At 39.9% G+C, this 27,872-nt stretch overlaps 1 protein-coding gene and 1 long non-coding RNA gene across 27 annotated transcripts in view; both read right to left on the reverse strand.

Annotated features, from left to right (window-relative positions):
* Nucleotides 1-27,872, reverse strand: part of ADGRL3 (adhesion G protein-coupled receptor L3) — a 662,256-nt gene that overhangs the window by 63,461 nt on the left and 570,923 nt on the right. For 17 of the 26 annotated variants that reach the window (XR_013542364.1, XR_013542369.1, XR_013542367.1 and 14 more), the window contains 2 exons: nucleotides 27,499-27,590; nucleotides 6,874-6,900 (listed from right to left, as the gene is read on the reverse strand). Coding sequence is in view for 19 of the 26 variants with exons in the window: in XM_072991729.2 (XP_072847830.1) it covers nucleotides 6,874-6,900; nucleotides 27,499-27,590 (119 nt within the window). In the remaining 7 variants the exon portion in view is untranslated. The remainder of the gene's footprint in view (nucleotides 1-6,873; nucleotides 6,901-27,498; nucleotides 27,591-27,872) is intronic. The other 9 variants (XR_013542366.1, XM_072991725.2, XM_072991722.2 and 6 more) reach the window with 1 other exon arrangement.
* LOC144587157 (uncharacterized) lies at nucleotides 10,716-14,777 on the reverse strand. Its single transcript, XR_013542370.1, has 2 exons — nucleotides 13,754-14,777; nucleotides 10,716-13,619 (listed from the first exon to the last, which is right to left on the reverse strand). It is a non-coding gene; the product is annotated as an uncharacterized LOC144587157 (long non-coding RNA).

Below are 27,872 nucleotides of genomic sequence, written 5' to 3' on the forward strand. Positions count from 1 at the left end.
TGTGCATAAGTACTTAGAGGTGGTTTACCCATCTCTGCATCTTGCCCAAGGCATGTAGAAAGCTCGAATTAGATGGTTCCAGTATGTCCATCAAGCCCATTCTATTCAGGACCTGTTTCATTCTCTGTGTTGGGAAATGCCTCAACCACATGGTAGGTTCTCTTAATACGTAAACACATGAAGTATGACAGCTGAAGGCATAGGGCTTTTGGGGGAGCACAAAGGATTAGGATGATTGTAACAATTGCCAAGAACAAATAATACCAGATTGATCTAGGTTCTGACAGTTTTAGCGCGGGGGGGGGGGGGGAATCACTACGTTATTCTTTAATCTAGTCCCACATGCTATCTTCTGAAGAAACCTTCAGAGCTTTAGGCAAGCTATGATTACAAATTATGACTACTCATTGAGTAACAATTGATGGACATCAAAATAGAAACCTGTCTTATGTTGGTTTATATGCAAGGGTCAGAAGACCCAGTTCTGTTCAACATTTTAACTGAAACTAGAGAATTCACAAAGGAAGTGACTGCAATGATTTCAGAAGCTGAAAAAAATATGTAGCTTAGAGTTTTTTAAAAAATGAATGGAGAGGAACCAGCTGCAATCTAGGTATAATCAAATCTAGTTTTTTTAATTGTACCAACAGTTAGTAAAGTGTCTTAGGCAGTGTACAGAAAACAAAATAAAAAAATAATTTCTGTGTCTAGCTGAAATCCTGTTGTTTACTGTAGTAAGTCACAACTAGAGTAGGCCCACTGAATCAATGAAACTTATGGAGGAGTTAATTTACCAAATCCCCACTATCAATGGGTCTGAGGAAGTGGGTTGGTACATGAAAGCTCACATTAACATATAGTTAGTTTTTAAAGTGCCACAACATTTTTGTCTTCTTTATTTTTTATTTTTATTTTGTTTTTGCCTTTTATGCTAGCATAGACTAACACTGCGACCTCTTCTAAAACTACACTAAGCAACAGGATTTCAGCTTCTGTTTGCTGGTACAGTATTTGGCTAAAATTTAAGGTGACTGTCAGAGGTAAGACATACAAAGAATAGATTTTAAACCTTTGTGGAAAATGTTTAAAAACAGCTAGGGAAGTGTGGGAAATATGTTTTTCTATTATTTTTAACATTATTCTGTCTCAGTAATAAAGACTGGAGAAGCTCTTCCCTTCTTATAAGCAGGATCATATGTACTGAGAACAATATGATGTAGTCTCAAGCAAGTCTTCTCCCATCAATACTAGCCAACATAGCCAGAAGAGCCTTACACCTTGCAGTATGTGTTTCTCTAAGGAAGTCATTCCCCTGAAGTCATATTAGATGTGATGCATGTGGAGGGGATTATTTGACATCTCTGTGTCTTGGAGGAAATATGGAAAACAGATTTAATGCAGCATTTTGTAATGCAGATTTCTAGCACATGGAGGAACTGTGCAGTAAGGCAGTGGTCCCCAACCTTGGGCCTCCAGATGTTCTTGGACTACAACTCCCAGAAGTCTTCACCACCACCTTTACTGGCTGGGATTTCTGGGAGCTGAAGTCCAAGAACATCTGGAGGCCCAAGGTTGGGGACCACTGCAGTAAGGGACAAGAATCAGATGGAGATCTTAAGACCGCCACAGGCACAGCTGTACACAGAACAACTGGATAGGTCTTGCGAGTTTGTTTGCTGGCCCTTTTGTTGTACAATTGGTAACAGTCTGGCCTTGTTCGGTTCTTTATGTCACATTATATATCTTGTATTTTAATCTCTCTATAGTGGGAGAGAAATGGCTGCTGTGTAAATAGTCCTGCTTTTCGGGAACTGTGGAGGGGGAGGGAGGGCAAAAGAGCAGTGGGCATGAGGCCCTTGTTTTGGGACATCATGGCTACTCTGATTAATCTGTAGTTGGTACACCTTATCCAGCTTTTGTGGCTGAGAGAAATCAGAAAAGGATTGCAAATAATTCTAAGAGGATAAACTGACTGAACATACACAATAATATTATGATATTGTTTTAGAAAGCAGACATTAAATTTTGCAGAATACAAAAGTTAAACACAATAACTGAAAGAGGGATCAACAGGTGTTACTCATTGTATACTCATTGTTTTGTTCTTAAATATTATCTTTATATATTGTAAGCTGCCTTGGATTCTTTTCGAAGGAGAAAGGCAAGGTAAAAATATTTTAAATAAAATAATAAACAAAACAATGTGTACAAATAACTTATAACTAACTACCTTTTATCACTGTAGATGCCAATTTAGGAAGAGATTACAGGTTACAAACTGAAAATGAATCTACACCATGCTGCTGTGACACTAAAGTCCAAGGATTTTGACCCGGGGGATGAGGATTCCCTAAATTGAAGTGGATCCAATTCAACTTTATTTAAAAGAACACCATGCCTGGAGCATCAGTAGTACATGATCAGCAAGGACTCTAGTTCTGAGTAATGTGAACTATTGTTCAAGAAAACAATAGTGGTGGTAGGAAATTCGCAATTGATCAAATGGAGATAGCAAAAATCAATATGATTAATGGGAATATGAACCTATCATGTTTAAGCAAGTGGGATATAAGAAGGTTAGCTGGTTCATAGTGACCAGCATAACTACATAATTGATTTGTGTGGTTTTTTCAGCATAATTGAACTGTTTTAACTGCTATGGTAACAGGCACTAGGCTGGAACTGTCAGTTACAACAAAGTGCACAGCACATACTTCCTATGAAGTCTTATTTCCTTCTGGGTTTGAAGCTCATGAGTAATTCTCTTGACACACATGAACTATCCTGGCATGTGGGCAAATTTACGTTCTCTTTAAATAGACCTGTGATTGATTTATCTATGGGAAGTAGATAAAACATTTTATAAATCTTGACATAATATTGGTTCCAAGTAAAATCTGACTGATACAGAACAATATAGCTAAAAAAAACCCTCTCTCTCTTCCAGTAATTCAGCGCCATGTTTTCCTGAAAATATGAGAGTACTGACAATTTAACAATGTGTAACATTCTCGAAAAAATAATCTGCACTATCCATTTACTCTTTGGTTTTCTTTTGTTTCCTGCAAAGTGACTTTAGACTAATATATGGAAGTCCTTCTCTATGTAGTTATATTCTTCTACCCTGACCATAAATACATTAATGTGGAAGTAAGTTCTATAGCTCCCAGTGACATTCACTAGCCAATGTGAGAGGGAGCAGTTAAGTTGGGCCTAATTTCCAGTAAAAGGGTGGGAAATCTCAGCCAGCCCAGGGGCCAATTCCAGCTTAGCCAATAGCCTGAGTGCCAAGCTCCTCACCCTCCAGATATCCCACATCAAAGAAACCCACAGTACAATCTGGTACGGGGGGGGGGGGGGAGGTGGCGTATTCCTTAGTTACATTTCCAGTTTATCTGTCTTTATATATCTAGCTTATACGTATTCAGTTGTTTAGTGTTGGTTTCAGCAATCACTTTTATGTAAAATTTAAGACTTTTTGTCCTGACTGAGTGAGGAGGTCTTCAAATGGACCAAGTAGTTCCACGTTAATCTGTGGTTGGAAACCAGGAATTACTCCGTCTGACTGAAATCTTCCTGAATCAACTATGTCAATTATGGTTTTTAAAAGTTACAATACTTTGATAAAAACAAATGCTGAAAACAATAGGCAGTTGCCAAATAGGTGTAAAAGCAGTGGATTAAATAGCGGTTGGATAAACCAGAAAAGTTCATTGTAGCCATTCTATTGTTTTTAGGGCAGCATATCTTGACATGGGTTTTTCTGAGTTGGCTTTTTGCTAACATTATTTGGAGGGAGTCGGGGGGGGGGTAAGGGAGCTATAAAATCATCTTGAAGCTGAATGCAGCCAGTGATCTGTATGATCTCATCCCTGTTCTAGGACTGAAGAGACAGGTTCAGTGGATTCAGAAGAGATTAATTTCTTTTGATGTGCTCTTGTGATTGCTTTAGCACATGTCCAGCTTGCACCCACATTTTATGTGTCACCAAACAATAAAAAATCCAAACCACCATTAAATTACTTTAATTACTAAAGTAATTTCCCTCACAGGACATGTGCGGGAACAATCACAGGACCACAAATGTATTGAACCAATCACTTACAGAACATAACCAACCAAATTCAACTAAGAAAATTAGTCCTACGACAGAGAAAATGAAGAGTGATAGCCGAGGGGACAACCTGTGAACCCAGGACATCCCCAGTCCAAATATCACTCTATAATTCAGCAGGAAGACCTTATTTTCTCTCAGCCTCAGGTCCTCATCCACTGTACGTGGCCAATATGGCAGTAGAGTTGTTCTAAGGTCTATAGGAAAGGTACATTAAGCACATCCTAAGAGAGTGATTTTCTGGAAAACAAATATACAAGCTCTAAGGCTGGGACACATGTTGTCTTTGGGGCATGTTAGGGAAACAGAGTTTTGGGATTCAGCTCAGTCTTTTGCAGATCTACAGCCAAGGTGCTTATCTCTCCTACTGTCATCATAGCAGCACTGAAGAGGGGGCTTTGGGAACAGGCTTCCTCTCTGCTTGATGGATGGAAGACTAGAGAGATAAATCCCCACAACAGCCAAAACATCTTCAGTCATCCTCTTTTGGGTCTTAAGATTGTTCCTTTAAAATCTGATGAGCTGCTTGATGGCGCAGTGATGATCCTTGGGGTCTCTTCCAGCTCTGCAATTCTATTATTATTATTATTATTATTATTATTATTATTATTATTATTATTATTATTATTATTATTATTATTATTATTATTATTATTATTATTATTATTATTATTATTATTATTATTATTATTATTATTATTATTATTATTATTATTATTATACAGGATCAATAAATATGTCATTAAGGTAACATCCTTCACTTCTTAAGCTGCTGGGATAATCCAACTTTTTAAAGATAACTGGTGTTTGGTTGTTGTAAGTTTCTCAGGCTGTTTGGCCGTCTTCTAGAGCAGTGGTCCCCAGATGTTCTTGGACTGCAACTCCCAGAAGCCTTCACCACCACGTCTGCTGGACAGGATTTCTGGGAGCTGAAGTCCAAGAACATTTGGAGGCCCATGGTTGAAGACCACTGTTCTAGAGGTTTTTCTTCCTAATGTTTTGCCAGTCTCTGTGGCTAGCATTTTCAGAGGACAGGAGTTAGAACTCTGTCTGTGTTCCAGACAGGTGCAAGTCAGATAGCACCATCACCTGTTGCTCATTCAATCTCATGCTCTCAAATGGATTTCCATTTCCCTTGAATTTTAAGCGGTGAGTGCTTTGCAGAAAAGTAATGCAACTAGTATAGTAAGCATAATACTTTCTTTTTAAAAAATGCGCAGTAAGGTATGTGTGAGAATATCTGATGCACATAGAACTCTGGATTATGGTCTAAATCTTTTGCAACGGAGTTTTGTTTCTTTGTTCATTCTTATAAAACTCTGGCTTGCAGGAGCACCAATCAGGGCCCTGCCAATCACTGCCTCAGTCTCAGTACTGTGTAGTGTTCCTTTATGAGCAATGGAATGTTCAGATGAAATTGAACCCATCTTGAAGCAAACTGGAAATCTCAAGATGCCACGTGTTTCAATGTGCACATAACACAAGTCTTGAAGTGTGTGCGGGTTGAAGTGAATGGCCTCTTGAGAGATCCTTGAGACGGTTCACACAAGCACTCTTTCTCTCAGCAGCAGCCCCTGAACGGCAAAATAATTGACAAATATCAAACATTTGTCAACTTGAAAGTACATTAAAGGTCAAAAACTTTTTATCAGATAAGCATGGAAGCTCCAGTCCACTCATCTGAAGAAAGCTTAATTCTCCTACATTTAGGCTTTCCTATGCATCTCAGCGGAAAGGGCAGCTCTGCATAATGGCATGCAACTGTGGAGTTTGTTGCACTGTTGGAGTGTGTCAGAATTCCCAAGGATACAGAGACTGGAGTGGACACCTTCAAGAATCTGTATAAAATGATGCTGTAATCATTTGATATGGCATACAGCTCCCCCCCCTTTTCATAATTTTGGGATCTCTCAGACATAGGTTTCTCAATTTTAGGTAAAAATTAAATTGATTTCTTTCACAAAGGTATACACCGAGAGTATTATCTGGGGTTCAAGCAGAAACTGTGCAATTTGGATTGGTTCTGCTGCCAGAAAGAGACTTCAAAGTTAAGTGAAGGCAGCATAAAATACATAGTTATCTCCCCATGTTTTAAAGAAGCAAAAGAATGACAGAGATGAGAATCAGACAATATAGATGAACACAAAGGACTCTTCACCAGAAGAACAAACTGAAAGTCCATGTTAAAGTAGGTATTTGCATTAGGTATGCTTTTGAGTCAATGTTTTTCTTGCAGGATATATGATGTCTTATTATCCAAGGCCTACAGTTGGTGCTTTCTTGTTTCTGTCAGCTTTCAACAGATTTTGTACAGAATTGTGTTACCCAAAGGTTTCAGTTTTAGAATCTGCCAGGCATTGCTCAGAACTGCTATTTCAAGAATCTTTAAAAATGCAATTAAAATAAAGAACGTTAGTACTCCTGCGTTGGTTTGAACATTAACTTGTATTAACTATTCCAATGTGTAAAAATGTCTTTAAACTCATCTGTGTGGAATATATATTAAAACACAACAGAGAGGAAACACGGAGATACCCCAAGTCTACACTATAGTAGACCACAAGAAAATCCAGCAGATGGCAAATCAAGAAACATGAAGCATAAAAACTTGTAGGCCTTACAGTTTTCCTGCACAGTTTGCTCTTCTGCCTCTAATGTGAATGACAGAAGCTGTAATGCTTTTAAAATACTGATTTGACAGCCAGTTCATGGGACCACACTGATAAATGGAATTTATCAGTCATTCAGGTCATTCTTACTTGATGAAGGGTCTGTTATCCTCAAAGCTGAAGAATGCATAGACATAAAGACAAGAATGTCAACATTAGAATATAATGACAAAAAGATACCATGTAGGTAAGCAATCAAACAAGTGTATCCCCAATTCAAGTAATTAATATAAGCTAGAACTACGCTTTGGCTAGGTTTCAGTGAGGTAGCAAACCATTTCAGGTTGCATATAGGGGTTCACATGACTGAATCCTGTCATATAGAAAATAACAGTTACAGGAGAAAAAGAGTACATTATGTCAGACAGAAGGACCTTCTCGATGCTCTAGTTTTTTGTGCACAGAAATCATTTTCCACAAGGAAGCATTTCATCCCCTGAGTCCCCTTCACAAACTGAAACAGCAGGACTCAGATATAGGCTTACCATCTCATTGAGAAATAGCCCTTTATGGGCCTTGCTAGACACCCACAAGACCATGGTTTACATGTCGCTGTTTAGTCGTGTTTGACTCTTCTTCGTGACCCCATGGACCAGAGCATGGGGTCATAAACAGTTGGGCATGACTAAACGACTAAACAACAACATGTAAACCAGCCTGGTCTTGGCTGGTTTACATAGTGGCTGCAATTGTGTCACATTTCTTTCCTGGAGAAGCAACACATTAATTTTTGCAGCTGCCTGACCTTATTCTTGTTCAGCTTACAACATGCTAATTAATTTAGAAACCAGCTGCCTTCGAAGAACATACTAAGGTATTAATAAAGATATTACAGCAAGCCTTACCATACAGATGACAACTTTCTCTGCATCATACACAATTTTATAAGGAAACATTTTCCATGCCATTGTGTTTTTTTATCTGCTCTTGACAAAAACACTTTCTTGATCCCCTTCTTACATGAGCCAGACTCCATTATCCTCTTTTACAGATAATGGCATTAAATCTTCTCAAGACCTCTCATGTTCAATGCTGAGGGCTGACCTATTTACTGACATTAAAATATAGATATATTTGGTTGCCTACCAAACAGAAGAAATACTCAAACATGGAGATGAAAAAAAAATTACACTTGAACTTTTTCATTTAAAATCATTTTTGCAGACTTTTGTTGGGGGAAGAATCATCTCTCTCTCTCTCTCTCTCTCTCTCTTTTTGCAGATGTTGTAACTAATTGTTATTCTTCCCGCTGCTTTCTCCTTTTTGTTTTTATTTTGTTTTTACCAACAATGCTTGCACAGATTAAAATGCCCACACCTTCGGCAACTAGAAATCCATAGTCATTCCATAATCACACTGTAAGAACATCCAGGCAATTTGTTAATCTTATTTTAAAAGATAATGTGAGAAGTTTACTTTTGCTCTATGAGTATCTAGATGAAACTTCACTGACATAAATGGGGCAATGTTATGATTCAAAATTCCATTTTTCTCCATGTCTTTTATTGCTGATCCCACTGATACTTTTACTGAATGTAAATCCTTGCTTGACATTGGCTGCTGTTTTACTGCACAGACTTCAAGAATCAGAAGTAATAGAATAGTTCTTTGTATCTTTTAAAATAATCAGCTGGTCATTCTGCTCTCTCTCTCTCTCTCTCTCTCTGGGTATGTGTGTATTAATTCTCAAAGGGAAAGAACACTAGTTTTGCATAGAGACAGTCTGAACATATTATTGAGACCTTGTAAAAGAATGGCATTCCTTGTCTCATTTTCCTGTGGAGGAAAGGAACCCCGCAGGGCTTGAAAATTTTTTTTATTGAGTGATCTCATTGAGTTGAGACAGACTAAATAGATGAAAATGAAAATTCAGTGTGCAGTCTTTAGCCCCATACATTCAATTAAAAGAAGCTGGGCTTTAAATGTTGTTAATTCTGCAGGCTGATTGTCACGGAAACTTTTGAGTAATGTTGTCTTGACGCTGTGCTGAGATGGAAGATGGGCTTTATCTCTTGTTATCTCAGTCAGCTGATTTCCTCTCTTAATTGGGGCATAGGGAAGATAAGTTGAACACAAGAGAAGAGATAAAAATCATGTTGGCTACCAGCACTTTAGATCAAACATAGAATAAAAATAGCATGTTATTAGAAAAAATAATTCCTCAATTGCTGACAGAGATTTGAGAGTCACAGCATAAGAACATATGAACATAAGAAGAGTCCTGCTGGACCAGACCAAGGGCCTATCTAGTCCAGCTTCCTGGGTCTCACGGTGGCCCCACCAGAGGCCTCTGGGAGCACACGAGACGACTAGATCCCTGTCTCATGATCCCCCCTCCCCTGCATCTGGCATTTTGAGTTATCTTCCTTTGAAGCCTGGAAATTATACATCCCCATCATAGCTTGTAACCTGCAAAGGGCTTTTCCTCCAGGAATCTATTCAATCCCCTTTTAAAGGCATCTAGGCCAGATGCCATCACCACATCCTGTAGCAATGAGTTCCACAGACTAACAACACCATAAACTTTTCATACCTTTTATAGTTTGCAAAATTGTTTGCGTTGTTATATAATCTAGAAGGTTCATTTGCAGGTGTGACTACTTAGATATGAGACTCTCACAGGATTATGTCTCTGGAACACTAATATGATTTTGGCTTCTAATGATGTGCTGTCTGCAATGCACAGTTTCATGCTTTGTTTCTTCCTTTTCAACTCTATGGTGAATGTAAGACCTAACCTGAAAATAAGCCCTAGTATGATTTTTCAGGATGCTCGTAATATAAGCCCTACCCCCAAAACAAACCCTAATTAAGTGAAACCCCGCATTGTGCTGCAACCAGAAGAAGATGACATTACTATAAAATAAAACATCCCCTGAAAATAAGCCCTAAAGTGTTTTTTGGAGCAAAAATTAATATAAGACCCTGTCTTGTTTTCGGGGAAACACAGTATGTGGCAGGTAGGCACTACATGGTGAATACTTTCTCAGCTTATCACAACTGACTCTGCTGGCAGGATGGTTTATCACACTGTGGTGTTTCTTACCCAAGATGCAGTTACACAGTGGGGAAAATGCAAACAGATCTTCTCTGAAGTTGCATTCAGGAAGTAGAGTTTTGCTGGGTTAATTTGCTTCAGTCAACCATGCAGAAGAGCAGAAGAAATCAGCCTTGTTTGCAGCTTGTTAACTGCTTGAATCTTCTCCTCATACCTGGTGCCAGAGTCTGCTTCTTCCCTTCCCTTCCCTTCCCTTCCTCCCTAGCACTAGGCCAGCTAGATGACCAGAGAGAGAGAGAAAGCAAGGAATCAGTGGGGTAGGGGAGGAATGTTTAAGGTCGCTCTACTCTGGCCATTCAGATTTGGAGGAGGCATGGTTTGAGTGGGACTACCTTAACACTTCCTCTTTTTTCTTTGTTTAGTCCTCACTCTTATTTCTTTCCCTATTTTTCTTTTCTTTTTTTCCAGAGGGGGGCTGCCTGGTTGCTCTCATGCTGGATTAGCAAGCCCTTAAAAGAAACAAGAAAGAAAAGGGAGGGAAAGAATAAAGCAGGCCCAGGTACCAGGAGTAAGAAGGAGAGGATTCAAATAGCAGTCAGTTTCCCCACTGTCCTCTTTCTTTTGCGGCTGTTATAGCCTGCTGAAATGGCTTTAAATATACAACAGCTATAACATCTTTCACATTGGCTCAAAGGATCACACAGTCTGAATCACAGGGGGCATTCAATTCCCCCGCTCCAAAAAGAGTAGAAGCCCCAGTGGTGGAGGAAAATTTTTTTTTTAAAGATTAGGACTGGAAAAGCTCAAGGCTGATTCACATATACTTTTATGTCACATGGTCAACAGAAAATAAGGTGAACCAGACCCTCCCAATCCATGAGAAATTCTCACTTTATTTGTCAAGGTACTCAAACCTTTAGTCACTTGAGCCAACTTGGTTGTGTCTGAAGGACTGATTCAAATATACACGAAAACAGGATGATAAGGCAATGTTTAATGTATGAGTACCAAAATTCAAATAAGTATATCTGTAATGCAATGAGTTATGAGTTGTCTTCAACTAAGGCAACTGATATGTGAATTAGATGCTGCCCTAGTTAGAGATATGAAGTGATCGTTTGTATCGAACATAACAAATATTTATCTCCTGTCTCCTGCAAGTCACTCTGAATTCCTGGCATACTGTATAATTAAAGCCTTGCATAAGTACATAAACAATATGCAGTCACTAGCACTGTTATGAAGAAAAACTGTGATAAGGAGAATTGTTTGCAGCAGACGGTCTTTACTCAGTTAATCCTCTCCCTCTTACACAGCACAGTGCAGCTGAGTACGCAGATGTCTTTCTGCTCCTATTGCTGTGCCCCTGAGCTTACTACTGTTGTGAAAAGGAGCTGCTATTGTTGCTATTGTCCTGACTGAGCCCCAAGGGAGAAGCAAGTAAGCAGGTACCAGTGACGTCTAGGTGTATATGGACTCCCAGGATCTCACAAGGGCTGACACCATCCTGCCCAAAGGCCTTCTGGAAACTGAAGGTGGCAGTGAATGTCCCTCCTCAGCCTGAAAATCTGTGTCGCTCCAGCCTTGGAAACTGGCAGACCATTTTCTTCAAACCCTCGCCCACCTCAGGAAACCTTTTGGAGTCACTCAAAGCAGTCTCTCACCTTCCATGGGGGAACTGCTGTTAAATGTTGCATTGCATGTTTCTATATCATTGATTTAACTGGATTGCACTCTAGAGCAGAGTGCAGTATAAATAAATAAATATTATTATTATTGTAGTAATATACAATTTATAATACAGTACTCATTGATCACATTCATGACTACATTTATATTTATATCACATGTAATTTTTTTTTAGATTTAAACACATATAGTCAGACACATTATCATTTTTGTGGTCATTATTGAGATAGCTGTTTACACCAGCTATATAGGATAAGTTTCAATTCATGGGAATAACACGGTTGGAGAGATTTGGGCAAGTGCTGATATGTTTGATCCTTGCCTATTAACAATGAGCTGAAGGGGACTGACTAAGAGAATCAAAGTGATTAATGCCTCTTTGAAAGAGAGAGGCAGCCACCTTGACAGAGGCATTGGTGAGACCTCTCCTAAAGAAGCTCTCACTTAACTCTGCTCTATATAACTATCATCCAGTAACAAATATCCCTCCACTTTGGAAAAGGTACTCAAGAAGCTGGGAGGCTCTACCACCAAGCGTTCTTTAATAAACCAGATATCAATTCAACTGCAGTTCAGCAGCTGCCACTAAAGATACCCTAGGGCATGGTGTTTGATTACCTTTGCTGAGGGAAAGACCTAGACTGTGTGACCTTATTAATTCTTCTGAACGTTTACTAAATTCATACGGTCAACCACAGTATAATACTGCATCGGTTTTGTGAGTTGCAGTTAAGACACATGCGTATGGGGGAATTTCTACTTGACATTAATTGTTATTTTTGGTACTGGGTGACACTAAATTCGCTAGTTTTGCCCACTAGCTGGGTGAAGTGTGGACTGAAGTGTCACCAGTATGCTGATGACATCCAGTTTGACTTTTTTTTTTTTTTTTAGTCATTTGAGTCAGGAGGCTTGGTTCAGTGTGTGGAAATAAAAGCTAAGGTACCTAAGTTTATGAGGTAATTAGGGCAGAACAGTGTTATTTTTGCAAACTCACACAATCATCTGTAGCAAAATTACTTTTTTTTAGTATGACAAGCAATGTTTATTCAGTGGCTGACATTGCGTAGCATAACTTGTAAATAGAGTAGGCCCATTTGAATCAATGAAATTTACAGAGGAGTGGACCCACCAAATCTCCATTGATTCAATGGGACTACAACTGTCTACTGTAAGCATAAGGATTTCAGCCTTAAAGCATAAAGGTATGTTTGTGCAAGCTGATGATATCATCAGCCACAGGCTTCCATCCCTAATTTAAAGCTTCCTATCGCCTCCATGAGGTTTTACCCTGGGAAAGCCTTTCAGAGCCTCAGGGGAAAGAAGCCTGTAATATCTGAAATCTGCCATCACCGGTCCTGCCATAGTATCCCAGTTGTTTCAGACACAGCTTTCACTAGTTTTATTGGTTTTTTAAAAAGACTCCCAGCAATACTTTTTCTTTCCTAATTTAATTCAACGATGCATGATTGATTTGGTGTGCATTTAATCATGGTATAGTATAGTCCTAACCCCTGTGGACTAGTATTCTGTATGTTATATTGTTGCACCAAAGTGGAATATTGTGAGAGAATATTAAACATGTGATAGGCAGGGATGAATAATTCATGGCCTTTCAATTTAGATCCTCCTTTACTACTGGCTACAAATTCTGGCCAGGAGTGATAGGAGTTGCAATATATAATAGTCTCATGTGGGTATTTTCATCCAAATCTTTCTGCAATGAAAGTCCTCCAAAAATTCCCACGATGCAGGGGAGCATCATTTTGATGGACCTGTATGACACACACAACCCATATGACAGTCTCACGTTTCTAAGGAGAAGGAAAACTGTAACTGACATGTTGTCACAATTAATTAACCAATGTAATCTTATGCTTTCTTTCCATTAATGGATAATGGCAGAAATGAGATCATTTCTGTGTAATGGTAGAAACTAGATCTAAATATATAAGTATGACACCTAGTGGAAAGATTTTTTTTAAAAAAAAAAAAACTACATTTATCCTCTAGGTATGCATCAATCCTTTAGGCCTATAATGAGACAGAACTGTCCACTGAGTGAAAGCTCCATCATGGGAAGAGGATGAGGGTGGAGTTCTAGAAATGATAGGATGGCTATTCCATCTTGTAGGAAATTATGTAAGACCTGTCCATCCACGGAAAGATTGTCTTCGGACAAACGTTGGCTCTATGGCTTGAAGAGCGGGATGAGCGCCGCCCCCTAGAGTCGGACACGACTGGACAAAAATTGTCAAGGAGAACCTTTACCTTTACCTTTACCTGTCCATGCAAGTCACTGTCACTCATTTCTGTCATGTTCAGTTGCCCCAGCAGGGAGGCAACCTACTTTTCTTTGTTCTGCTGCTTGGTTCACAACTCTCATTCCTCCCACCTCCATCTCCAGTCCCCAAATCCTTGGAGTCTGCATGCGGCCACCTTGCTACCAGGAACAAGCTGTCAAGACGCACACCACTCAAAGCCCAGTCAAATTATTTTGGTACCAGATAAAAAAAAAAATCGTACAACCTGCTTTCAGAGCCTTTCTAATATGTATAGTAAAAGCAGAGCTCCCTTAGGAAGTATCCCAGCTTGAGTCTTCCTCGCCTCTGCATGTTCCACTTGCCTGCTTTTACTTTGTGACTGGTGATCAGAAGGTAAACACAACCTTTATTTGCAAGTCTGTTTACTCTGCTATGCAGGTTTGAAGAACGATCATCATCTGAGAGACAACATTCCACAAGCTTGTCATTGTGAAGTTATCCTCTTGTCTACTTGGACCTTTATTCTTTTTTGAAACCAGATTAGGCTTAAGAATGCAATGGGGTTGGGGGAGAGCCTCAAGAATAGTAAAAGCAACAATGGGAGCTGCAGCAGAGCAGCCCGTAACAGCAAACAGTAACCCTGAGAGGATGTGTTCTCTCTCCTGAGAGGGAAGAAGGTATGAGAGAGATGCCCACACCACAGATTCATCTGGAACTTCAGGGAGCCAGAAGCAAGTGAGCATGGAAGCAGCACATGTTGTGTTTAACTGCAAAAAAATGTTTGCCATTACTGCTCTTCAGGCTCTCATTCCCCCTTCCACTGATTTTTGCTGCCTGTTTTCCTCTTTCTTTTTCCCTTTCCACCTCCATTTATTTTGTCATTCTCCTCCTGCCATGCACACACACCCACACTCTCTTTTTTGTCCTCTGGTGCCACACTTCCTTTCCCTCTTGCTTTGCATCTGATGCAAGCAAGTGCTGAAGTACCCCTTTGGAAGCACAGCAACAGCTACTACAGAATCCTTATGTCAATGGTCCCCAACCTTGGGCCTCCAGATGTTCTTGGACTTCAACTCCCAGAAGCCTTCACGACCACCTCTGCTGGCCAGGATTTCTGGGAGTTGAAGTCCAAGAACATTTGGAGGCCCAAGGTTGGAGACCACTGCCTTATGTGACAGCATCAATTACGTTTTTATGCAGATATAAACAGTGTGTCAATGTGCTTGTGTGTACCAGTAACCTGCAAGGGGGTAAAAGGATGCAAACTGGAAATAAAGTTGTGGCAAATTGGGCATGTGCCAGTTCAGAAATTCAGCAAATTAATTCACAGAATGAATCAAAAGGACAACAGCACAATGGAAGGAAGTTGGATGGAATCAGTTTGTTTCTAAACCCATCAGCTGAAAACAACACTTGACTCCCTACCAGCCTGCAAACAGTAACACAGTCAGAAGGCGAATCATTTCTAACTGTTGTGAGAACTGATTATGTAACTTTGTCCCACAGCACACAAACAGTAACTAGTATGTCACGTGCTGATACCACCAGAAGCTATAACATGTGATGGTTTTGCCTGTACTAGCTATAACTGTGGTACCCTAAAGTGCTTCTGTGGAGACCCTTGTCCATGGATTTGTTTCACCCTAAGGCCATCTTGTGGCTGTGAAGCACAAAGACATGTTTTCATTCCTCTAAGACCTGAAGCAGAGCTTCAGACATGCTAGTTAATGAGTTGCTTATAAAGGCCTGGGCAATGAAGAGCCGGTCTCCTCTGAAGCGTCCCCAGGAACTGGAGCATTGGCTAATGCTCTAACTCAGAGACAATCTTGAAAACTTTGCCACGAGAAGGTTCTTCTTAGGCTTTTGCATATTTCATAAGTACAGCATCCAAACCAGGCAGTCTTTGCAGATCCTCATTCCACATGAGCTGATGCATTTGCTGAGCAGTGCTTTGGCCACAATGAAAAAATTTAATTAATTGGCACTATACTCTCTGCTTCAGAATCGGATGCAGGTAAGTGCTGCCCTCCTCATACATCAGGGAATGGCAGAGTCCACTACAAACATTGGTTTCTGAGCTTTGAGAGGACATAACCAACGCTTGGTCAAGAGGGCAGCTCAGCATCTGGCAGCCATCAGGTTTCACCACAAAAAAAGTTGGAGATGTTTATGCAGAAGACTGCCATACCTGCACAGCTATGAAGGAAGCAGGTCAGGTCATTGCTTGGTCTCACTGGGAACTGGAGTGCTGATAGTGCTTATCTGGTCAAGAGATTTTTGCTAAGTACAGATTTCATATAAGTACAAGACACCGGGGTGGTTGTGGTGGTGTTCGGATGTTACAGGTAATGTCAGCCATGATGGTTTCAATCAATTAGAACAACCTCCTTTGCTCAGCAAATACTAGTGATCTGGTAAATTAAAGGAGCCCTCTCTTTGCTGAGAGGCCATCTCATCAGATTAGAATGGAATAGACATCCAATTTTGTTCCTGATGAGGTACTACTCTGAAGTATTCCATTAACAGCAAAATTATATTGTTAAAAGGCTATTCAACTTTTTTTTAGAAGGCCTTATCTTGTGCTAGTATAACATCTAACCTTCCTCCTCTAAATTTAAACCGGTGTCTGAGCAGTATCACATTTCTTCTATTCCTTTAGTGCTCGTATGTATAATAAATCCAAGCCAAATGGTTCTCCTACTTTGATTAATGGTTCAAAAGAAACTGATCTACCACACATTTTTACATTTTTCTACACCAAATGTATTAGTGCCCAGAATTTCACAGCTCAGTTTCTGGAACCATCAGAGCAAGATCCCCAGAGAATACTGCGTCCCCTGAGTTTAGATCCATCCTTTGATTAAGAATTGCAGTGTGCTTCAGGCTGGGATACTTGACAATTCGTTTCAGCTTGATTAACTTCCAGGAACCCACTGGGGTTCAATTTTAAATGTTTTATCTTACTGCTTTAATGGATGGAAAGGGGGGAAAAGATTTTTTTCAACTATTTCTTGTTGCGGGCAATAAAATTTCAAGAAACGTCAACAGATGAAGAAATGTTTGTTTCAAGGTGAGAGTAAAATCTTATCTGCTTGCAGCTCTTTATGTCTTATAACAATGGGAAGCTCCCTTATAAGGAGTCAAACCCCAAGTCTAGCTTTCTCAATATTATCAGTCCTCACTGACAGCAGCTCTTCAGGGTTTCGGCCTGGATTCCTTGCCTAATCTGGATATAGCTGGTATGACCTGGTGGTCTCTCATTGAAGTATCAACCAGTCCCAGCCTGGCTTAGCTTCCAAAACCATATAAGATTAATGTCCTGATATGGCTGTATGTCTCAATTAGAACAATAGTTTTCCAATTGCTGATCATTAAAATGTATCTTCCAAGCAGAGTAGAATAGAATAGAAATATTAAACCACTGGGAAACACGACAGTTTAATGTAACTCACATCTCAAAAAGGTCTTGTAGCAGTTGTGCAGACAGATCTTCATGCAAGGATATATAAGGATAATACTTCTCTGACATTTTAAATAGGGTTATCTTAATAGTTTCACTGTTCCCTAGTCAATGTCCTCAATAGACCTACAGAAAAATAAAGCTGGAATTTGCTTAGTAAAATTCTCTGTCTGCTTTGGTAAAGTAATTCTAAATATACAGTACATCGAATCAAAGCTCAAGAGGCAATATGGTTATTGATTGTGTTCTTATCATGCCTCCGTTGAAATTCAGATGTGTAGTATTTTTGTGGAAGATTGCACAGACATTTATCACTTCCCATTAATTACTAACATGAATTATTCATATAAACATTGCTGTCTTCCATCTCTCCCTCCTTTGGATGTGGATAATTAGCTGGTTACAATGGTGTTAGATGGAACAAGATCTGTTGATCAGTCATAGGGAACATCTAGCCCATTAGGATTTCCCATCTGGCCCACAAGCTTCGACTCCTTGCCTCTTTTCCTCTCGCCCGGCAAAATAAGCTTTATTTCTCAGTAGTGCGCAGGAAAACATGTCCCACCTCAGCTGACCTCCACAGATAAGTTCATAACGTGGTGCATGTATCTAACTTCCACCTGTGCATACAGAGCACTGTGTATATTGGTCAGAATATTGAACACATTCTGACCAATACATGATGCTTGTGTTGAGTCAATGTGGTGTATTAGTTAGAATACTGGACGAGGACACTGGAGACCTAGTTCAAATCTCCACTCAGCCAAATCAACAGGTAAAGTTGAGTTGGTCACGCCTTCTGAGCTTAACCTACATATCTTATAGGATTGCTGTGAGGATAAAATGAGAAAAGTCCTGATGTCATTGGAAGAAAGATGGAAATAACAAACACAGTGAACACCTGACTATAGAGTATGTACTTAATTAAATGTCTTCATGACTGAATGGATTGCACTCATGTTCTTTTCAAAATCTATGACCTGAAAATGAATATGTCTTTTCTTTTGACCATAAAAGCCATGTAATACAAAAAGCAGCAACATATTTATTTTCTTTGCAGGTAGGGATAATCTTGCTGCTTCTCACATTCAGATAGAAACTGAGTATATATGGGGGGAGGGGGGAATCCCCGTTGTCTCTTTTTGTCCACATTTGCATGTCCAAGATGATTTTTTCCTTAGGAAATCTTGCACGATTTCTTAGCGGTTTTGTGATCATTTTTGTGTCAAAGGAATGACAGCCTGCAGGGGACTGTTATAATTTCTGTGCAGAATAGCATCATTCCTGCACAGGCATCGCTGGAAAAGTCATTAAGCTTTGCAGAATGTGCATAGAATTTGCTCAGAATTTCCCTGCACAGAACAATAGGGAGAGGAATAAAAGAAGAAAGATAAGAATCTTGTTTTTGTGAGAAGTCAGGACATCTCACTAGTGGGGGTGGGGTGGATGGAATCTCTGAGTGATAATTCTCAGCATGGCCCAGCATTTGGAGCAGCTAACATTGAGCCTTCCATAGTACACATTGAGGGGTAAAGGATTGTGTTGGTATGAAAACTCCATTTTCTTAGATCAACTTTGCTTCAGTCAACTCCAGCTTTTAGCCTACCAAGTGACTTCCAAGTAACCCTTCCCCACACTGTGGAGAGAGAAATACAGACTCTGCCCACTTCACCTCCCAGGAAAACAGAACAATGGGGTACAGATACCCGGGACTTGGATAGAGAGATTCAAGGGTTAATGGTTGAGAAAACTCAAGAGAGGCTGGCAGGAACAGAATGAAGAAAGAGGGTGGAGGACAGTCAATTACCTCCAGGCTGGGAATGGGCCTGGATGGAGGATCTGTGGACTGGAGTTTGGGAAAGACTAAGAGTACCAAAGGAGGAGACCAATTATAAGAAGAGAAGGGAGATACCCCCGAGACCCTCTTACTGGGGTGAAGCAGAGACTAGGGAGTGGCAGAGGAAACTAAGGGAAGAAAAGGAAAGAGTAGAAAGAGAGAGGAAAGAATGAATAGAATGGAGGGTGAACAAGATGAAGAAGAGAGACTACAGGGAAGACCTTGGGTGACCCTTATGATGGCTGGAGATGTTGGGTGGACTGAACCCTGAGATGATGACACCATACCTTTATTGGAGGGAGAGATCAGAGAGGCGGTAAAACCAGATGCATCGATAGATTGGCCGGGTCCTTGGAATATGACAGATGGTAACCCATTCCTGACTGAAGGATGGAAGCCCCTGCCAGACCCGTTGTCGGCTGGAGAAAAGTTATGGGACAATTTCGTTGATCCTGTTTACTTGTTAAAGGTAAAAGGTTCCCCTTGACAATTTTTTCGTCCAGTCGTGTCCGACTCTAGGGGGCGGCGCTCATCCCGCTCTTCAAGCCATAGAGCCAGCGTTTGTCCGAAGACAATCTTTCCGTGGTCACATGGCCAGTGTGATTTAGACACGGAACGCTGTTTACCTTCCCACCGAGATGGTACCTATTTATCTACTCGCATTTGCATGCTTTCGAACCGCTAGGTTGGCGGGAGCTGGGACAAGCAACGGGCGCTCACTCCGTCACGTGGATTCGATCTTACGACTGCTTGGTCTTCTGACCCTGCAGCACAGGCTTCTGTGGTTTAGCCCACAGCGCCACCACGTCCCCTGATGTTTACTTGTTAAACACCCCAATAAATCTCATTCCTATTTCAAAGTTACACAAGTCTCATGATTTATTCAAAAGAAAATGAGACTCACAGAACGAACCCTCACAGGTAGCTAAAGGGGATGCACATTTGATGCAGATTTAGTCTTTCACTATTAGCTATTATCTATAAAGCACTAAATGGCTTGGGTCCAAGCTGTCATAAGGACTGTGTCTCCTTTTATGAGCCTCCTTGAGATCATAAGGAGGGGCCTTCCTCTTGCTTCGCCACCTTCAAAGGTGCATTTGGTGGGGACATGGGAGAGGGCCTTCTCTGTTGTGGCTCCCAGACTCTGGACCTCCCTCCCACATGAGGCTAGGATGCCCCCATCTTTATTGTCCTTCTGCAAACTGGCAAAGGCTTTTCTCTTCAGGCAAGCTTTCCTTGACTGAATGTCTGCTAAGTGGGGTATTTGATGTATCTCACTGCATCAAATGCATTTTGGTGTTGCTTATTTTTTTTTTTTGTATTCATGGATACTTTTAGTATTGTATATGAATTGTTACTAACTTAAAAGCCGTCTTTTGATTTTTGCAAGCTGCCTTGGATCCTTTTAAAAGAGAAAAGTGGGCTAAAATATTTTAAACAAACAAACGGCTCTGCCCATATGTCACTAGCTGCAATGCATGCTAGGCAATTAATTGGATCAAAAGGGATCGACTTCAGGCATCCAGTAGTGATTCTGCAACTTTCATTACCTGAAATTCTGTTGGTTAGCATGGTGTGTTGCACTACAGTAGACCCACTGAATCAATGGGGATTTAGTTAGTCATCTTCTCTGTAACTCCCATTGATTCAAACAGGCCTGCCCTAGTTGGGCTGAACTATAGTACACTGGGCTGGCTTATATGCTTGTGTAGTAGCATAGGGTTAGGACTGTCATTTTCATTATTACTGGTTGTATGTCTCCACTGGTTCCAGATAGCTTTGGAAGAATGTGGTTCCCTGTGGAGAACTTTTATTGTGTGTGTTTCTCTGTTGTGTTTTGCAGAATTTCTTATAGGTAAGAGTACAATCCAGAGTAACACATAGATATTTGGTGGCACACATTGACCTAACTGGATGTCCTTCCAGGTAACCTGAAGCTTCTCAAATGCCTCAAATGAATGGGACATATTTGAGTCTTAGTAGGTTTGGGTTTGGATTTCTATCACATAATGTGCCAAGATCTTCTCATATGTCTATTAGAAATGTTCTGCCATCTGAAAGCTGTCTGAATGAGTAGTAAGTGTGAGATTGTCAGAATAAATAAAACTTTTAGTGCCTCAGGGAAGTCCTTGATTGTTTGCCGTAAATGTTAAACAAAACAGAAGTCTGGGTAAAGCCATTATTTTGAGTGCTCCATCAGCTGCTTTCACCTTGAAAGTTCATGAAAAAAACTAATTTTACAGCAGGGTGCTATTACTTTATTTAGTTTTATAATCCTTGGTCAGATTGTAGAATTATTTCCATAGTAATTGATGACAAACAATGTCATAGGCAGCCAAGGGGTCAACAAAGGCTACTCCTCTGATTTCCCTTGTTTCAATTATGTGTTAAATGTAGGATCTGTACTGTACAAGTCTTCCCAGGGCTAAAACCAGTTTGTTGTAAGAATAGAAGTTGTTCTAACACTTTCATTAGATGCCTAAGAATCATTCTTTCCCGGACTTTATAAAGATGAGAAAGCAGTGAATTCAGCCTGACGTATTTTGGATCTGTCAGTTCTCTACCAGGTTTCCAAATAATAAAAACTCATGTCTTCCTCCACATTTTCAGAATCTTGAGAGTAAGGACAATTATTAAAGAAATTAACAGTCACTTTTTGTTACTGTGCCAAAATATTTTATCTGTCCTATGTGAATGTCATCTGAGCCTATTGCTTTGCCATTTTGCAGCTACAAATAGCTTTTTCCAATTTGTTTATGTTGAATGGTCTTGTAAGGTCAAGTTTAATTTCTAATTTCCTATTGTGATGTTCAGTTCTGACATGAGGAGCTGATGTGCTATTTGATTTGTTGAAGTGATTGGATGAGTAGGAATCTTAGCTGGGTTCTTAAGCCACTTTAATAACCTTGAGGACTTCTGACAGTTTCTTGACATGTTTATTCCTTCTATGAGTTTAATCCAATTACCTCTTTTAGTTTCTGAGATGAAATAAATTAATAGTTGCCCAGTCAAGACAACTATTGGTTGAAGGGATTAAATTGTTTAAATTATAAAAAATAATTATTAATTTGGTCAACTACGGTATTTTTTCTATAAGGCCTTGGAAGTAGTTGGTTCTGCATCCTCAGGGTATGGACAGTCAGGATGATCTTTTCAGCGCCTCAGCAAATGGATCATAGGCTTCTTGCACCCGATGTTCAATAGAATTCCGTCCAATATTGTACTGAACTCTTGCCAATTGGCTTTTTTAAAAAATGTATTTCCTGCAGAATGGTACTGCTGATGGTTGGACTGTCACCATGAATTGATACATGATGGGCTGGTTCTGTGTACAGTATCTGGAATGGGGGCATAGACTGATTCATACACTGTTTGGCTACAAGTTTATTAGCAAATATCAAGCCCAGGTTAAAGCTACATTGCTGTCTTCCACTACTGAATAATAGGGCAAGTTTGCTATCGCACATAAGGGCAAATTAGGAGGTTTCTGCACATTTTAGCACTGTTTCTTTATGATTATAATCAAGCGTGTACTCCAAGATACTGCTGTGGCAACTGAAGTCTCTGATTGTATTTTTTTTAATTTATGAAAATTGTCCACGTTTCTAAAGGAAATGGCTGCAATAGCTAGTTTATAAACAGAAGATACTGTGGAATTACTTAGCTCCATTATTATTTATTCCTGCACCCTCTGTTTTGTGATAGCAGTAGATAATATTTGCAGGCCAAACTTGACTAATATAGTGCTTTCACACTGTCTATGAGGTCTCTCAATTGCAAATCTCATGCAGGATATTTTGGGGCGTTGCTAATGGCCAATCAGTGTGTTTCTTGAATACAAAGTATACCACTATCTTCTGTGTAACATAATAATGCAGTAGCTCCTCTTTAAGTGTTGACAGGACACATTAATATCTATGTTAATATCATTAATTTTGGACTTAATGAGGACCCTTTGTTAATGATGGCAACTTGCAGGCTATTGTAAACGTCATACAGTCTCTCATTCAATGGTGTTTGTACAATACGTTGGCTCTTCTTGGTGGTTCTGCAGTGGAAGGATCAGTCGACAGGTGCTGTTGTTGCCCAGGATTTAGCTTTGATAGACTGTTTTCACCTTAAGAGATCAATAAAGACAGCTGTACTCTGTAAATCCTATTCTTATTTTTGTGTTGAGGTTTTCACACTGTTCATGAAGCATTGTCTTTACAGTGTAATACTTGAGTATTCCTCTGCTCATTTCTGATAGTGGTAATAGTGCTGAAGCGTGCTCAATGTCACCCAAAGACCTTCTTTGTGGTGCTCCAAAAGGTCCGTCCTGTTCAGCCATATTTCCTTCTAAGGTTAAAAGCCATCCCATATAGCCAATTTGATTGCAGTTAAATTCAGCTTGATAGTTTTCATTTTTCTAACTCTAAATTTCAGTAAGGTTGGCTAGACTGCCAATACATGACATTTGCTAAATGATGTTGGATTAGTAACATTCTCTTACCCTAAACTACTTCACATTGTTAATGTAAGGAGATAAATGGGCATAACTTTCATACATGACATTCTGAACTCCTTGGAAGAAGGGAGGGATGGTGGAGGGTGATGGACAATGATGATAATGACACTGATAAAAATGTTTTGGTTGGCAAAGTGACATTTTTTTGGAAAGACTTCCTTGCATGGGCATTTTGACCATTGACTTTGCTCTGGATGCTTTCCTTAATTGACACAAGGCTGACATCCGACAGGGTACAGCATCTACAGCAGTGGTGCCCTAGTTAGAGGAAGGTCTTCCTCATAATGCTTCCCTAGCCCATTCCTCTCTTAGTATTTGGCAAAAGATTTACAATTTGTCAGGAAATATGAAGTAATTTTGTCAGATGCTTTTGTCACTTTGAGGAACGTAAGCTGCAGTGAGGTTTAAAGAATTTGAACTGACAAAAGAAATATCAAGAGCACTAAAAGCACAACACTTCCAACTATGCTGGATATTGTTAAATTCTAGAATAGGAAAGAGCATGGAAAGGGCACTGTGTGTTGTAGAGTAAACCCAAATTGGTATTAGATGGTTTGAAGGACTGTTTTCTATGATGTCACCTCCAACTACTCTACAAACAAGGGAGAAATTGTGGATTTTAAGATGCAGGCTAAATAAGTTAAAAAGCTACATAGCTCTTCTCCCCTTCCTTCTGGCTGTAGGATGGGAAAAAAGAAACTGCAATAGTAGGATTTGGAGGAAATGAAGTTTAAAATGATAAATTGGATTGTGATTAACTAGATGTTGTTGTTTTGAAATAAGATGCAAACAGATGAGGAGCAAGAGAAAAAGTAACCAAGAAAAATCTTGATGGCAGATAAGAGAATATTCAATTATCTAATTTCATCTGATCCTATTGAGAGAAAAGAATACATGTTATATCTCAGTTTTGAGGGTTAGTGCTAAACACAGAGTTCATCAGTTTGATACGACAGGACACTATGGTTAGTGCTAAACAGGAGCAGAGGGAAGAGACAGAAGGAAATGTGATGGAGAAGAGCAGATATATGAGCTTTCTAAACCACTGTTTGGATAATTGTTCCACTTGAGATAGATGGACTGAGGCCCTGGCCACACAAGGGAAATGTTTTTTTAGTTCTTCCGATACTTTCCATACCTCTATTGTACTGAATCGTGGACTTGTGGTTTATATCCTGGGACGAATATCCCAAGAACTTTTAGCAGTGCCAGTTTATTTCTTCCTATTTGAATTGTTATGACCAGCTACACCATGGTAACAGTTGATTTTCTTTCTTGCTTCAAGGGGCAATTCAGCCCTTTGATTTATATATCTCTGTATATAAATAAATATATCAGAAGCAAGACACCCTCTAAAGTGTGTGACTGCACAAGTGAGCTTGACTCCGCTCCCCTCCGGACAGCTTTCCTCCTCCTCCACGCAACCACAGCAATTGTTTCCAGCCTTTCCATTCTGGTTGCAATGGAACTCCACTGGGGGGGGGGATGACTCACACATGGGGGATGAAAATTAGAGGAACATTGATTGGGAAGGGGGTTCTGTTTAGAAAAGTGTCCTCTGTCACACTGGCTGCTTCTGCAGGAATACATTGTACACAATAGACTTGGGATATCCACGCAACAGTACCAGCGATCACCCCCACTTGGTGACACTGGCATTGGCATACCAACGTTTCAATGTTTTTTCCCATAATTTTTTTTAAAAAAATATTACTCACCAGTAATGTAACGGCGGAGGTCCCCCAATGACATACTTTTACCAACGTATCAATGTATCAGACACGAACAATAAAATTAATGTGTGTGCCACAGTAATGGTGGCCACCTTTCTGGCTTCAGTTATGAAAAGAAGCAGGGCAGGGCGTGCACAAGGCAATCCTGATAAGAAGCGGTGCAACAAAGGTCCAAAGTAACACAACCCTCCTGAAGGTGGGGTAATGTTCTGTAGTTATACTACTGACCAGGAAAATGTCTCAATCTTGTCTCTGCATCGTGTGACCAGAAAAAAACAACAAACTAACTGGGGGAGAACTAGAGAATATTCCCCTCAGGTGACGAGGGCCCTAAACCTCACTCTTCCATTCTGCATGTCTATGGTTTTGAATTTATACCATGAGAAATGACTCTGTTAACAATTTGGGATGACGCAGAAAAACTACAAGAGTTCAAAAAAATCATGGCTAGATGTCTATGACAAAATGAGGATTGCAAAGTCAAGTCATAAATGTTAGTTTTAAATTCCACCTCTGGCGACATTGATTGAATTGTCCCAAAATCACCAAACGGAAGGCTGTCAACTCCTCCCCCCCCCACCTTATACTGAATTAAAATTTCTCGGCCTTTGGCTGGGAGAGAATGTCATTCAAATTCTGCAGACATTTAGTTCCAAAAGAAAATGATATCCCACAGGCAAGCAAAAGTACATTTCTGTACTGTATTATATCTTACAAAAGCAGTTCAGGTCATTCGTTCTAACTGACACTGGAAACAGAAGTTAGCAAGTATTCCAGAAAACTTTTAAAATTTACTTTGATACAAGTTACCAAACATTTACATCTGAGTCAGTAATGATGGAAGGCTTCACAATACTGAGCACAATGAAAGAATAGCCTACAATTATATTCACTTTTGTCCGTTATTTAATTCCACTTTCAATATGAATTATATAAATGTGAATTTTGGATTTTCCTATACTACATTTGTTTTCTCTTTTAGTCCCACCTTATAGACACCTAAATTGCACTCACCTGGAGAGGAGCCCTAGCTAACAGGTTTCATGCTTTGGCTAATCCTAACTTCCTGTTTGAAAATGAAGCTGACCCAGTGGTAGCTGGGAAGCTAGGTCTATCCAAAGCATGAAGCCTTTCACCTGGGCCATCTCTCCAGGGGAGCACAATTTAGGTGTCTGCATGATCTGGATGTGGCAGGTGGGACTCCCAGAAAGTAGAATTATGGAATATATAGTCCAAAATACAGTGGTGCCTCACATAGCGATTGCTCCGAATAGCGACGAAATCGCTTAGTGACACTATTTTTGCGATCGCAAAAGCGAATGCTTTGCGATGGTCCCTATGGGGAAACTTCGCTTTTCGATGATCGCAGGGAAGCGATCATCGCAAAGCCCGCATTTTTGGCCAGCTGATCGATGGTTTCAAAATGGCCGCCGGGTAAACAAAATGGCCGCCCCCTGTTTTCAGCCACAGATTCCTCGCTTTAGAGGCACCGAAAATGGCGGCGCTATGGAGGATCTTCGCTTAAAGGTGAGTTTTAAGCCCACAGGAATGCATTCATCACGTTTTAATGCGTTTCTATGGGCTTTTTATTTTCGCTTAGTGATTTTATCGCTTAGCAGCAATTTTTTCTGCACAAATTAACATCGCTAAGCGAGGCACCACTGTAATCCAAAATGCACATTCCTAATGAATTACCCATAGATTTATGTTGCAGAAAGATTGATATTCTTTTATGTTTAAATATGAGGGTTGTCGTTGTTTTTCAATATCTATGCACATCTTTAAAAGGCCTAACTCTGCCTTCTTAGATGTCACCAAAAGTTATATTCCATGGTTTTATATGGCTTTCAGATGCATATTTGCATAGTGGGTTATACTGGAAAGGGACAGCCATGTAGACAGGATATATTGGATTGGTCTTTCCCTTACTACATAGAATGTTTTCATGAAAAAGAAACTCCAATTGGCTTGAGTGGCATCCCACCTGGGTTTCAAGGATGGTGGATGAAAAGTAAGACAGTTTCCAACAAAAATACATTCTCATTCATTTCTGAAGTACCATTAAATCAGTCCAAATTCATCTCAATGCTTGCCAGCACTGAGATTTTCTGTTGCCATAACAGAGTTCGAGTATATGGGTGGCTTTAGCATGTCATTGTTCTTAAAAGTAACTTGCCAAGCTCTGCAGTTCATCAACAGGTAAAAGAGTGGATGAAATTTCACTTACTTGATATTGTCGAGACAGCCAGATTCCGGTTTCAATATGGCTGTATGATGAAACATTTTATAAAGAGCAATTCCCAGAAAGATTACATTAAGCTGAAATTAAAAAAGAAAGAACTCCTCAGCAAAGGATCATATGGCAAAAAAGAGAGGTTATACTAGTTTCCCTTGAGTAACAAAACTATTTATGAGCTGTACCCAATTCACAACATTAATAGAAACTGACTTGAGTTCTCGCATATGCATGCAGGCGTCTCCTCCCCACCACCACTAAGAGAGAGAACATTCAATATCAGGTAACACATTCCTGAAATGTTCTTTTTCATATGCTAATTGTAGAGGTGGTTTTTGTTTGTTTGTTTGTTTGTGGTTTTTTGT

This window comes from Pogona vitticeps, chromosome 2 (genome assembly GCF_051106095.1).
Source record: "Pogona vitticeps strain Pit_001003342236 chromosome 2, PviZW2.1, whole genome shotgun sequence".
NCBI classification, from domain to species: domain Eukaryota; kingdom Metazoa; phylum Chordata; class Lepidosauria; order Squamata; family Agamidae; genus Pogona; species Pogona vitticeps.